Genomic DNA, 14,655 nt, shown 5'->3' with positions numbered 1-14,655 from the left:
TTTTCCACCATAGAGCCTCTTACTTCTCACTGATGAACCATACAGACACAGTACTACATCTAACTTTCATGTCATTTACTGGAAAGACTCTCATTGTTAGTAGATATATGAACTTCCCGGCCTTCCACTAGTATTGACTCCTTCTCTTGTACCTTCACACAAAAGCCTTACATTCTGTCACATACACTGGCAAGACTTTCTCATTGTTCCTTGATGAATATTAATTACCTGAACTTCTGCCACTTAGTTCTGGCTTTCCCTGTTGTGGTTTTTCTCTAATACCTGCTTCTCTGGGACTCAATTTGCCAGTACAGTGAGATTGTTGTTATTATTATTTCTTCTTCTTCTTCTTCTTATTATTATTATTATTATTATTATTATTATTATTATTATTATTATTATTATTATTATTATTGTTATTGTTATTATTATTGCACTCCCTTACTTCTGCATGTGAAAGTTTGCATGACACTCACCTAATCACCAGCACGACTGTCATCTTTGTACGTACTTCCTTCACACACACACACACACGTTATCTTTCTTAAGTCGGTGAAAGTCCTCTTACCACCATCATTGCTCTCATCTTCATTATCAACATGCTGTGTGTGTGTGTGTGTGTGTGTGTGTGTGTGTGTGTGTGTGTGTGTGTGTGTGTGTGTGTGTAGCTTTTCCGTGGTTCATGTATGTATATTATTTCTCCCTACTATCTCTTTTTCTAGTCTTTGAGGTGTCTTGATATATTATATTTCAGTGTGGAAAGGACTTTTATTTTGATAGTTTTTAAATATCTTCCTTTTTTTTTTCTCATGTGTCTTCTTAAGTTTGTATGTTATCTTCCTACAATCATATCTTTATCATTTGCATCACCATTGTCTCTCATTTCCATTGTCTTTCTTACTCACTTTCCTCCAGTAAGACAAGCAGGGCAATCTGTTGACCTGCCACTAGAATGTTCCTGCTGCCACATCATTCATCCTGAAATAGTAGGCCACATCTTGTATGTTATAAATCTTTCTGGGGTCTTTTGTCTTGTTATGGAAGATTGACAATATATACAGATTTACTACCTATGAGGATTTAGTTTCTCTTAACATATATTAATCTTCCTTATTCTTTCATGTTTATATATACAGTGACTTTTTTTATAATGACTAAGGGAAAATAGGGATGTTAAATAATGATAATATGTTGATTAGATGATCTTTTTGTCATAATATCCAAGAGAAAATTAAGAGGTTAGATTACAGTGTGGATTAAGCTTTCTTATAACTTCTGGTGTAGTAGCTTCATATAAAGCATCATTTGATATCTTCCCACAACCCCATACACTCAATGGAATAATATTAGTAGAATAGAGCTCTATTCATAACACCATCTGTGTGAAAAGTAAAGAGAAACTATGCATGTATACACACATCAATAAAAAAAAAAGAAAGTCTGCTATTATAGGGAAGCAGGTGTTTACTTGTGCCAGACTTTCTTAATCTTATCTCTTGCCAGTACAGGTCATTACATATTCCCAGAAACATTGTGTTCACCAAGTAGTAATCTATTCTTTGTCTTCAGCTTTTTCTCAAATTTTGTGTTGGCTCACTTAACTTTCCCTTTTTCCTTCTTTTCCTTCTATTAAAATGTAATTCTCACTTAAGATCTTTTCTCTGATTTTTATTTGCACAACTGATAATGTCTTTCTTAGTCCTCATTTTCTTTCCTGCACCATTTTATTGTCACATTACATCACATTCCTCACTCATTTCCATTGTATTTCATCAGTACATATCTTTTTCCTTCAATAAACCTTCTGAACCTCAGAACATACTAGTTATCAGATTTTGTAAGGAGATTGTCACTTGATCAGAAGACTTAGAATTGAAGAAAACGTAAAGCATTGTTGAAGTGAGTATGGCAGCGCAAGGAACTACCAACCTCAGCTGTACTTCCTTCATTGTTCATCAGTTAATGAGTGATTACAATTACAGGTAAGAAGATCTTCCAGAGAGGCCACAGGAAGTCCCCCTCAGACTTTGACCTCAAGTACGGCAGGGACACGACACCTCCAAGCTCACCACTCAAGGAGAGCAGAATAAATGATGCAGCTGGACTTGCGCAGTTCCCCCTTGATCCGGAGTGCTGGGAGGTCAGTCAGTCAGTGAGTCAGTGAGCCAGTTAATCAGTCAATCTTTCAGTCTGGTAGTCACTTCATCACTCAGTATTTCAGTCATTTATTTTGTCTTCTGTTTTTGTTCTGATTCTTCTTTTCCTGCTTTCCTTTCCTTGTTTTAATAACTGCATCTATTAAATAAACAATTAGAATTACTATTACATAACAGTACTTGTGTATGTATAGAACACATAGCTTAATTTTTAAAGTTATTATGTGTATGTTGTCTTTTATTAGAGTCCTGCTTAATATTCTCACATGTCTAAGGAAGCAGTAAACACAAATTGCTTGCAGTTCAAGAGAGAGAGAGAGAGAGAGAGAGAGAGCGAGCCAACAGAAAGGTTTTGCCTCAGGTTGATCCAGTGGTCCACAAGGAATTCATTGCCTGGAAACAGAATCCCACACTAGAGAGGTCCAATCCCTTCATGCAGAGGATATATGAGGAGGACATTGACTTGTGCCTGGCCTTCCCCAACTCTGTGCTGGCCCACCGTGTCCAGCGAGCCATCGAGGACAACTCTGTCTTCATTGAGGAGGTCAACCCGCGGCAGAAGAGCAGTTGTCCGAGGTGAGTGAGTGGCCTGCATGCCTACAGTCTTCAAGTTTCCTTTGTTTATTATTATTTATCATCGCAGTTCCTTTATTTTGTTTATCTGTTTTGGTTGTGGGTAATAAGTTACCTACCACTTTGCTCATTCTTGCTCACTGGTGAAGGTTTACTAACTTGCATTTTCTAAGCCATAGGAAGGTATTATAAAGTTTATTACTGTGTTGATTAGCACCAAGATGTTATATGGTATTGCAAAAGATGATTGTGGCAGCTTGTCACTCAAACCAGTGCTCTGAGGAAGTTGGTGAGCAAGCAGGCAAACTTAAAACACCTCTTAGCTTACACACCGAGCCTGAGAGGAACCTTACACAAACTGGCTATTGTTTTGAGAGGCTGACATTCCAGTACCAGCAATCCCTAGTCACTATGCAAAGGAGGCACAGTTGCATCCCAGCTCACTGGCTCTAGCACATTCAATCTTCTTTATCTGTGGTGCTTCTGATGCCTATACAGATCATCCAAAGGCAGCCCTTCATATGTAGACACACACATTGTAACATTTCCTTGCCATGATATACTTCCCAGCAAGTGTCAGAAAAGAATGGTACTTAAAATGAAATGAAGAAATGCAATTTTGAGAAAGGACTCAGTAATCAAATTGCAAGTGCTGAGATTTTTTGTATGTTCTTATATAAATCAGGGGAGAATCAAATAAAAATTTAGTTGTTTAATACTTTAGGCAAATGTACAGATACACAGATGTGATAAATGTGCTGTGATTGATGAGATCTGAAGCCATACTAAACACATTAGTGAAAATATGTAGTCATTGTTATCACGTTTGGTAGGTTGTCTCCTTCATGAAGCCCCACACACAAGGGACGGCTGTGGCAGGATTGTCCCCCGGATGCCCTGACTATACACAACTATCTTATTGTGACACACCTCACCTCCATTTACCTTTCATCCCAGTATCCTCCCTGCTGTTCCCTCAAGGCAGTTTGTCTTCATTCATTATCTTAATATGCCCATGAAGATTTGTATCCCTCCATAAATGGTTTTGGGTCTGATTTATAGAAACAGATTTAGGTATCTCATGTAGGAACTTATTAAAGATTGTAGGAGATGGTTTCTGTAAATAATAATACTTGTCAAAATATGGGACACTGGTATGCATAGATCCTATTGTTATGGTGATCACATCACGTCCCTTAGTAATGTTGAACTCACTTGAGGCCAACAGGCTAGAGGCCACACAAGAACATATTGCTTTGTGCTGCTGGACAAGTCTTCACAGGGGTGCCTTACCCATCATGCATGCACAGCCTTGCATGATCAGTTTACTTTCAGTCATATACTGTATCGGTCTGTATACCAGAGCGGCATTCCCCTTAGAGGCGGGTAGGAGAGACAAGACCACACTTCTTGTCTCCCTATAAGAACAAAGATGCAGAGAAGGTGCCTTCTAGTCCTATCCTTTCATCCCTTTTAGTTACCTTTTCCAACATATGAAGAATATAGTGGCAGCTTTCCCCTCAACTGGTGGCAGTGTGTGGCCAGGCAGTGTGCTCTGTACCACACCTGTACAAATTATGCCACAGTGAATAAAAATTTTGCTTTTTTAAACAGACTTTGCCATATGTGTGGCTATGTAGAGTGCACTATGAGCCAGGAAGTGACCAGTGATCTTGTTTTTTGGTCCTTGTGTAGGGGAGGTAACATGACATGACAGGGTGTTCAGCGAGTGGCAGCCAAGAATATTGAGGTGCTGTAAGGAATTGAGAATATTATACTAGTAACCTTGAACAGTTTAATTATGATAACTTTATGAATATCAGAAAACATAAATTTGTGCTAACTAACTGTTTCCTATGCTGTTTGAAACTTTGTCTCTGTTGTGAATTGTAAAGTTTGGGAAGGAATCATTGAGCTGGGTTACTCAAAAATATCTATATAGTATAAATAAATAAATAAATATATATATATATATATATATATATATATATATATATATATATATATATATATATATATATATATATATATATATATATATATATATATATATATATATATATATATATATATATATATATATATATATATATATATATATATATATATATATATATATATATATATATATATATATATATATATATATATATATATATATATATATATATATATATATATATATGATATATTTTATGTGTATATATTGCATCAAGTTGTGGTTTGATCACTGAGATCCATTTTGATCTCCTTTTCAGAGTTGACCCTGATGAAACCAGGTTATATTCTATTCACTGTATTCCTTAGCTTGTTTAACTGCCCCTGCCATCCTTTGACCCTCAGTGGTAAATGTTGCCTGGGAGCTGGAATGCACCAGTGACTGCAGCTCCCAAACATTGCTAATATGACTCCACCACATCCATTGATTATACCTTGTGTTTATTTTTAAATAGAATTAATTGATTAGATGTGATTCCATTTGAATTTTTACTTTTATAGTTTTAGTTTTGACTCCCTTATGATTATCACATTATTGCCTTGTACCAAATTGAGATATGCCACTTGATGTATGCAAGACTTGTTCATCCCTCTATGCATGGACTTTTGAAGTTTATAGTAATCCATAACGACTCCTTACCAGGAATAGCTGTATAAATTGCATTCTGACTTCAATATTATGCTTGAACTGATGCTTGCCTTGCGTTATCACCATGCTCTCTATCCCTTTGCTTGAATCCTTTATAAAACATTCAGTGCTACATTTGATTACAGTAATATATATATATATATATATATATATATATATATATATATATATATATATATATATATATATATATATATATATATACATATTATATTTATAGCAGTGTAATGGATGATGATCTGTTTAAAAGTAATTTTGTATTGTTTTTTCTCTAAACACTTGTGCATAAGATACATAGTTTCATAGGTAAATACAGTAGGATAAAGATGTTGAAATTTCTACAATATACAGAATCATCTAGCAAATTCCAGGAGAATAAAGGCTCAGATCTTTCAGACTGATACAAATCACATAAAGAAAACACCAGTAGTAAAATGTATGCATGTATATCTGTGTATGTGCCGATGTAACACGGCTCGTCTCATCACCTTGCAGGAAGTGTGTGCTGTTGGATGTGCCTCGGTTCTGCAAGTACCGCTTCAGACTCAGTGAATCTGATGAGACTTGGTACTACATTTCCCAGCTGGCCAGGAATAGGGTGAGTAGCTTTTTTTTTTTTTTTTTTTTTTTTTTTTTTTTTTAATCTCTAGCATTTGTTTTGGTATATTTTTTACTTTCATTTATTTCTAAGATGTTGCAGTATTGTATGAAAGAGCAAGGCATTTTGGCATTTGCCTTATGAGAGATTAGATTTGACTTTAATCATGTTGTTTATATATTTGTTGTTTTTCAGATTATTGCAATATGTGATTTCCTTAACTACCTAAGATACATCAAGTTGGGTCTAGTCAAAAGCTCTGGTGAGTGTGTTAACTGCTCCAAAAGTTTCCATACACTGTATGAGTACATATTACAGGATGGCCAGAAAGTCCTGCAGTTTGGTATGGTAGGTCCTTGTTGCTGAGGTCAAAGAGGCTGTGACAACACGGTTGGAGATACAGTTTGAATCCTTCTGGCTTACAGAAATTCAGATCCTTTGCAGGAAGTGGCTCAGACGTATTCAGGCCAAGGCTAATTACTATGTACTACATTGAAAAATTGTTTGGTTGCTATTTTCATTCCTCTGGAATTAATACCCAAACTGCAGAACTTTCTGACTATCTCTTGTATTTGTCCATTATTATATTAATTGTAGCGGTAATACATTTTGTTAGTAATGACAGTTGTAATAGTAATAGTTGTAGTAGAAGTTGTAACAGTGATAGTAGTACTTAGTTGTTAATATGTAGGGTGATGTGGGGTAACACCAATCTACTTAAAAATTCCATTTTGTACCTGAGAGGGTGCACACTGTGCCCAAAGTAAACTACACAACATGGCCCACTTATGGTACACGTATAAATCCTTGACTCAGAAAATAAGTATTATATTTTGCACTTCAAAAATTTTTGGGTCCTTGACATCCAAAAAAAATCAATTTACTTAGCTGGTAAACACAGACAGCATGCTGGCAGGAACCTGTTGCTCATGTGTTGTTCACTGAGGATGGGTGCTGTGTTGGTGGTGAGTGGCTACACAAAATTTGTAATAACTATTGTACCAGAGCATTCAGTCGGTGTTTCCCCTCGGTTGGTGTTACCCCATATCACCCTAAATTTTTCAGGAGATTTTTTCCTCCCATGATGATTAACAGCATCTCATTACAGCATTTCATAGTAGTTGTTTTCTTAACAGGCAAGAGCTTCAGGACACAACAAGTTATTTACAGTACCAGATAGCATGAATGTTCTTAGGCATTGGCAAGTTTTTTCTCTCTCTCTCTCTCTCACACACACACACACACACACACAGTAAGGAGTGAAGAAATTCCTTTTTTGCAACATGCACTGAGATTGTCATCTTTGTCCACAGTGCATGACGTTTATTGGGAGATTGTGAAGCTGCGACGACAGATGGCTCTGGCACGCTTGGGATTCTGAGAGGAGCCAGAGTTAGTCAGGAAGCAAGACTCGTTAACAGAAGTGACCTGACAAGCTTTTTAATCCTGCATCGCTGACCCCATGTCCACCAGAAACAAGTTGGAGTCAAGAATGTGGGACTGAAAAATAATGGTGTAATGAAAGCAATGCGTGTGGAACTAAGATGTAATCAATTTTGAGTGTAGAAGCTAGCTTGTCACTGATGAAGATGCCATGAAAGATTGAGTACACCACAAGAAAAAATAATTTCTCGATTCAGCTTGATGTCCTTGCTGTGCTTGGTAACAATGGACTTTGTATGGTGCTTCAGCTCTTGCCATTACTTGAGTTCTCTCACTTCTCTGTGACATTTTCTTGATGTCTGCTACATTTTGGGAAAATAAGAAAAGCACTAAAAGATCACAGAAGATGTCCTATGTATCTGAGTGGGTCCTGATGTCCCTGTGTTGTACATACTAATGGGGGTGTGGGAGGGCAATGGCTGGTTAATGTTCTCTGGTGTGCTCTGGTGACTCTCACTCATGACCCACCATATTTTTGGCACTGAAGGTCACAAGCTCAAGGTGAGTCAGAAACCAAATATTGACTCAGTAACTCAGCATGAATCTCTAATTGAGATAAAGTTGCCTATGAAAGAGCTTTATGCTTTTTTAATTATTTTTAAGGCATTATATCATCCCTTTTTGGATGATATTTATTGAAGATGCAGTTCCCAGGAGTGCATCGTTGTGTGTTTGTCATTGTGTATATTTTTGTATAGCGACTTCCCTCTTATATGACCTTTGACCTCAGTGGACCCATGAAGATTTAGTTGTGGAGGAGTTGAGAGAGTGAAGCTGATCACGGCAGGAGGCGACTCCATTTGTCACTCCCTTAACCAGCTGATGTGTGGTTGTAACTCATTTATAAATGTACTAGATCTAAAGTCACTAAGTTACAACTGAACTGTTCATTATGATGTTTATGATGGCTAATATTGCTCACTGGTGTAAAGCATTGATGATGATGATGGTGATGATGATAATAATAATAATAATACACTTAAGACACTACAGTAACCAAACCCTCCCACTCATCATATCTTCTTGATGCACTATGCTGCAAACACAACACTGAAAATTTATACAACACCAGCATTCAATGTATGAAAAAGTAACTGAGGGAATAATATTTTTATGGCATTTTCTTTGTACATATTTTTATTTTATTGATAATTCCAAAAATTTTAAAAATCAATACATATGCATATAATGTGTGATTTATCTTGCTATAATTGCTTCACATACCTCAATATGCCTCAACATCCATGATTGTGATATATAATACACATCATGATTCTTCTGTTGAAATGCATGATCTGTTGACTCAGGACTCACTCTGTGTGGGAGAGCTGTGTGGATGGTCCGTTGAGGTCAAGTATTAGACTGGTGGTGGACTGAAGGGTTAGACCATCACATTATTAAAAGTACAGCTGCTGCAGAGAACAAGAGAAGCATGTGGAAGGTTCTAGCCAGTTGCTGTGAGACTATGTAAATGATGTTTTTTGCTTTTCCTTGTAATATTTATGAGCATTTTCTGCATGCATATGAAGGAATCTTGTGTTAAAAGTGAGAATGTAGAATGGTGAGTGTATTTTGATACTAGTAATATAAGTGAAAAATGAACTTAGATCTGATTGTGGGAGGAGAGGATTTTTGTTTTGCTGAGTGCAATTAATTCAGAAATTGCATTGGGTGTTACTCCTGTGATACTTTCCCAGTTACTGTGTTAAGGTGACAGGCTTCTGCACCTCTTGAAATACTGTTCAGAAAAGCAGACTATGTGAGTGACTGTATTCAGCTCCACAGCAGCAGGAAGCAAGAAGAGTGTGTGAGAAATTTATTAAAACAAAACCTGAATAGCTGGACTCACTAATCTAGAGAGAAATGTAACTGAAATAGATGCTTGCAGGAGAAGTTCAAAAGATATTAAGAAGTAGTACCTGTAGTGAAAACCTTGCAATCACCGTCACTTGGAGGTTGGTGATACCAGCTACTCAGCCCACTTGGACACTGAATGCTGTGGGGAAAAATAGGGGGGTTTACTGATTTTTAGGCTAGCATGATTGAAACTGGAAATTACTCAGTCAAGAGAGATTATTTAGAGTGTGTGATTGTTATTGTTGTTGTTCTTGTTGTTGTTGTCCCCGAGAGGCTTGATGTTTCTGGCGGGACACGTGAGTGAGTGCTGTGACTGTACAGTATATTAGTGGACTACTATGTGTTAAGGTGTAAACATTATAGAGAAGCTGTATATTGATATATTGATATTTGTATATTAGTTTTTTATAACTGTGTAGGACTCAACAAAAAAAGGAACCTAAATATATAATCATTAAACTTTTAATGTATGTAGAGAAAAATGTGTTACACAGCACAGTCTCACTGATCAGGTGTGTTGGCGTAATCTCATGAGCCGTATGGTAATGACAGGTGTGGGACGCTACTTACGCAATATGTGATCTTTAACTCAAAAAAACAATTAATCCATTTTCTTGACTATCCAGATAATGTAGTTATTTCTACATAATCTAATGACAATGTAGGTCCCTGTTATCTGGGCTTATTTCTCTGCTGTAGTTCTGTAATGTCAGTTGGTTGCTGATCCATAGAATCTTATCATGGCAATCCTATTGAGCAAGTAACATCTGACTTATTCTTTGGGAGGAGAACAATTATTATAAGGATGATAATTTGCAAACAAAGTAAAGCAGGTGCTTCACATTCAAGATTTTTGTATTGGAAAATACTACAGGTGCTGCTACTTGTAAATTGATGAAATGTTTAATTTTCCCTGGTCTAGGGATAACATCATTCCCTATATACCAGAACAAGAAATATAATTCTTTTGTGCTCTTGAAAAATATATCACTTAGCCAGTTATTGTCTTCCATTTTTATTTAATGATCTTCTAAAGAGAAACTATCAGGAGAACGTGTTTTTATTGCCACTTCACTCTTTTGAAGGGTAGCTGAAGTGTAATCTGCTGTGCTTAGTATGATATGCTGGCTCATGGGTGGAAAATACTGGAGATCTCAAAGGAAATGGAAACACTTCACTAAGGGATGGAAACACTTCACTAAGGGAAGAAGCAAAAAAGGCTGAACATTGAAACAAAGCTAGGAAAATAAAAGAAACTTAATTGTCCAAAACATCATAAAAGAATAGGAGCAGAAAAAAAAAAAATCATCTAAACACTGAAAAAAAGATAATAAGTAAAATAACTGTCACTTCCTACCTAACAAATTAACAAACAATTCTCCTTAGATGCCTCAGGAATATTTTTTTTGTGGTTCTGACCAATGTGACTGTGCTGTGTCATGTCATGTCGTTTTGCCCTTTGGGGGTGACCATGTGAGGGAGAAGTTTTAGGTCAGGTCACAGGTCACAGAGAGAGAGTGTTAGTGTGACAGAACTGCTCATTGATGCCCCACCCAGACCAGACCAGCTGTACTCTCAAGACTGTTTTTTATATTGTACGTCTGCGTCTGTGAGGAAGGATGTGTTTTGAAATGTTTATCACTATGTATGTGTCTATATATTTACTAAAGCTCTCTCTATCTATATATATACAAGCTTCTGTTTCATTAATCCTTTACTTGTGGCTTATATATGTATTTTTTTTTTTTTTTTTTTTTAATGTGAGTGCTATAGTCCGTTCATCCAAAGAATCCAGGCCGAAACTGCTAGTTCGATTGGCAGCCCTGCCCACCCCCGCCGCCACTAAACCTTCCCGACACTTAAATTTTCTTCAAGTACATTTATTTCTCTTCAAACTACAAACTTGTATATTTATTGAGTTAAGTGAAGAAAAATATATGTACTTGGAAGAAAATTTAAGTGTCGGGAAGGTTTAGTGGCGGCTAGGCTGCCAACCAAACTAGCAGTTTCGGCCTGGATTCTTTGGATGAACGGACTTTAGTTTATACACACACACACACACACACACACACACAGAGAGAGGTCAGGCAATAGAATGCATTAAATAAAATCATTATGTGTAAAGTAAGAAGCATTCATACCTTTATTTAAAGATGTATATGACAAATTAACTTTATATTATGAAATTTTACTCAAATGTGTAAAAATTCAGTAAGTTAAGAACACACAGTTATTGAAAGATGGTGGTGGTGGAGAGAATGATAGTGGTGGTTGTGGTGGAAAGATGGTAGTGATGATAACAATTGTGGTGGAGGTAATAGTGATGATGGTGTATTATATATATATATATATATATATATATATATATATATATATATATATATATATATATATATATATATATATATATAACTTTCTAGGAGTAATAAGTAAATAAATAAGAAACAAAGAATATGAAAAACAGGTAGAAAATAAAAAGACCGGTAGAAATCACATAATTATTAAAAGTTAACTACCTAATGTATAAACAAACATCAATCTTGCTTTATTTAGCAGATAAATATAAATCAACCACTGACCACTTATACAGAGTACTTTAATTACATATTGTTTTCAAGCACATTATGGCACAATTTTAATAAAGAAAAAAAAAAATAGCTAAGAAAAATCCTCATTTGACTCGTCTTCAATTTGGTTCCTCATATCGCGACGCCATTACTGTGTGACGTGTGTTGTGTCATCTATCAACAGAAAGCGTAGTCATCCGCTATTATACTGATCAGACACCATGAGGTAAGTGCAAAGGCACACTTTGCTAACGGTTTACGTGAAAATATATTGCTGATAAGTGAAGGAATTGGTCTGAAATCAGTAAAAAAAATGCGGCCACTTTACTCTGGTCTCGGTTTCAAAGGCCATAGGAATATGTAGATTCTCATTTTCAATCTTCTGACGGTTGAGCGTTTACGTTAATCATCACCAATCATAGAAAAATACCATAAAATTCCTTGAACTTATAGTAAATAATGCAGTAAGGAAATGTGACACTGAAATATACAAGATATAAGTGCCTAGCTTAGCGGTTTGGCTGGCTTACTGGATGTGGTCTTCATGTGTCCTGCTGCGTTATTATATATATATATATATATATATATATATATATATATATATATATATATATATATATATATATATATAATTTCTTATTTGTCTATTTGTCTGTTTTAGGGAGGTAGGAGAAGGAAGTAGTTATCTCTTTTCCTTTTCTATTTCTTTAGGTCTCATCCCCAGATTCTCTCTCTCTCTCTCTCTCTCTCTCTCTCTCTCTCTCTCTCTCTCTCTCTCAGTAAGTGTTATTTGTGGCAGATTGGTGCACCTGGCAAGAGTGTTTGTGGCGGTGGCTCTGTTGTCGCTGATGGTGGGCGGCAGGACGGAGGAGGAGGAGGAGGAGGCAGCGGAGCAGGCCCAGGACCCACACAGCAGAGCGCGCTACAGGATCAGAGACATCACTAACATCATCACTAGCAGGCTGAAGAACTTCTTGGCCAAACCACCCAAGGACAATGCTGAGTTAGTGTGTTTGTATGTTTATTGATACGTGTGTGTGAGTGTGGTAGGTAGGAGGGGAGAAAAGGGTGGGTTGGTCTTTACCTGTTTGTGTCTCTGATTTCACTTCTTTTGTAGCTCATTTTTTGGGGGGGCTTTTATTTCGGTATATCATTTCATCGGTTATCATTTTAAACAAGCTTTATTATTTAACAGTGTAATTCATGAAAGTCAAACAGAATGATGATAAAGCTTTAAATACATACACATGAAAAGTCACAAGATAGGCTACAAAAGTAATAAATAGTGTGCTTGTACACGTACTTACTACATTCACCAGCAGTGGTCTGCCTCTTCATCAGACCAGCGTTGTTAAGCATCACTGGTATGTCTGACACATGTCTTTCATTGCCACTCTTCAGAGCCAGTGTCACTAACAGGCCAAAGAAGGGAGTGAATGACTCACCCGGCCGGTTTGAGGATGACATGAGAGTGTTCCCCGCCAGCACTCAGGCAGAGGATGCTGATGCTGTACTGGAGAACACACCTGCCCATGGTGGCAGTGATTGCCACTCCAAGGGTGAGTTTTGTGATGCTCAAGAGTCCAGCACCTCCGATGATAGTGACGCTCCTGGGGCAGTGTTGTCAGAGGCCGAAGAGTCCAGCACCAGCACCTCTGATGATGATGCTGATCGTCCCGGTGCTGCACCAGAGGCTGATGAGTCCACCTCTTCCAGTGACGATGACCAGCCTGGTGTTGAGGTGTCCAACACTTCATTCAAGACTGTTTCCCGTGACGACAGAGACTTCTTCCCCAGTGATGATGCTGTCTATCCCAACACTCCGTTGTATGATGCTGAGGAGTCCAGCACCTCTGATAACTACGCTGACACCACCACTTCCAGCGAGGATGATTACGAAGCATCCCTCACCCCCGAACACCTCATGCTGGACGACCATGTCTCAGCTGGAGCTCTTCCTGCCATGTCCGTGCCTGTTGAATACGTGGATGGCAATGTTGTTGCTGATGAGATGGAAGACAATAGTGTTTGTAGCAGCTTAGAAGGCAGTGCTCCTTGTGATGACGTAGGTGATTGTAGCGCTGATTCTGATGATAACAGTGATTTTGATATGGAAGATGATTCATATGATGATGATGGTGATGATGATATTGTTGATGTTGATGATTATGATGACATGGAAAGTGATTCTGATGATGACACGGATGATTCTGATAAGGATTCTGATGATAACATAGAAGATATTCTCTCTGAAGGAGACGGCGATGCTGACCATCGCAGCACTGCTAATGGTACAGATGATGCCAAGGATCTTCATGAATAACATTACTGTTGATGTAGGAAATGTTTGTACAATAGAAGTGGAAGCTAGTAAAATCATGTTTTGCTGTCTATTTTATACAAGGCAGGTCATATTACATCTTGTTATTGTGTATGGACCAAAATTGTAGCATTTCTACTTATTTTACTGAAATATATTTTTACACACCTTTAACATGGGTTTGTACAATATAGCAGGGAAAAGGAACCACCATATATACATGCATATTATTTTCACTTTCGTTACTATCAGGAAGTCTTGGAAGATGGAGAAAATTACGAGATTTCGAGGAAGGCTGCTCGTGTAAATTCACCCTGATTGAAGTTCCCGCCAGCAGACCCATTACCTCCATTATCATAACTAAGCAGAAACAAGAAGTGTCTAATAAGTAAATTTTTAACTTAAAATATATAAGAAATACTGTAAATACGTAAGACTGATGGGTTTAAAACTGTTTAAATTATACTGAATCTACTAGAAAGAACCAGCAACGC

At 37.0% G+C, this 14,655-nt stretch overlaps 2 protein-coding genes across 7 annotated transcripts in view; both read left to right on the top strand.

Annotated features, from left to right (window-relative positions):
- LOC123505432 (guanine nucleotide exchange factor for Rab-3A-like) overlaps positions 1 to 10,968 on the top strand; it is a 58,143-nt gene extending 47,175 nt beyond the window's left edge. The window contains exons 4-9 of one of the 6 annotated variants that reach the window (XM_045256709.1): positions 1,983 to 2,140; positions 2,518 to 2,732; positions 4,988 to 5,008; positions 5,872 to 5,974; positions 6,170 to 6,236; positions 7,288 to 10,968. In XM_045256709.1, coding sequence (XP_045112644.1) covers positions 1,983 to 2,140; positions 2,518 to 2,732; positions 4,988 to 5,008; positions 5,872 to 5,974; positions 6,170 to 6,236; positions 7,288 to 7,355 — 632 coding nt within the window. In that variant the 3' untranslated portion in view covers positions 7,356 to 10,968. Of the gene's footprint in view, positions 1 to 1,982; positions 2,153 to 2,517; positions 2,733 to 4,987; positions 5,009 to 5,871; positions 5,975 to 6,169; positions 6,237 to 7,287 lie in introns of all 6 variants that reach the window. The other 5 variants (XM_045256708.1, XM_045256711.1, XM_045256710.1 and 2 more) reach the window with 5 other exon arrangements.
- A 972-nt stretch (positions 10,969 to 11,940) lies between these two features.
- LOC123505582 (surface protein-like) lies at positions 11,941 to 14,356 on the top strand. Its single transcript, XM_045257068.1, has 3 exons — positions 11,941 to 12,067; positions 12,641 to 12,844; positions 13,243 to 14,356. The coding sequence occupies exons 1-3, from the start codon at positions 12,063 to 12,065 to the stop codon at positions 14,162 to 14,164; spliced, it is 1,131 nt and encodes a 376-aa protein (XP_045113003.1). The 5' UTR covers positions 11,941 to 12,062; the 3' UTR covers positions 14,165 to 14,356.
- The last annotated feature ends 299 nt before the right edge of the window (positions 14,357 to 14,655 follow it).

The sequence above is a fragment of the Portunus trituberculatus genome, chromosome 18 (assembly GCF_017591435.1).
Source record: "Portunus trituberculatus isolate SZX2019 chromosome 18, ASM1759143v1, whole genome shotgun sequence".
NCBI lineage: Eukaryota > Metazoa > Arthropoda > Malacostraca > Decapoda > Portunidae > Portunus > Portunus trituberculatus.
The sequence above is the reverse complement of the archived record's forward strand: the minus strand, read 5'-3'. Positions and strand labels throughout refer to the sequence as shown.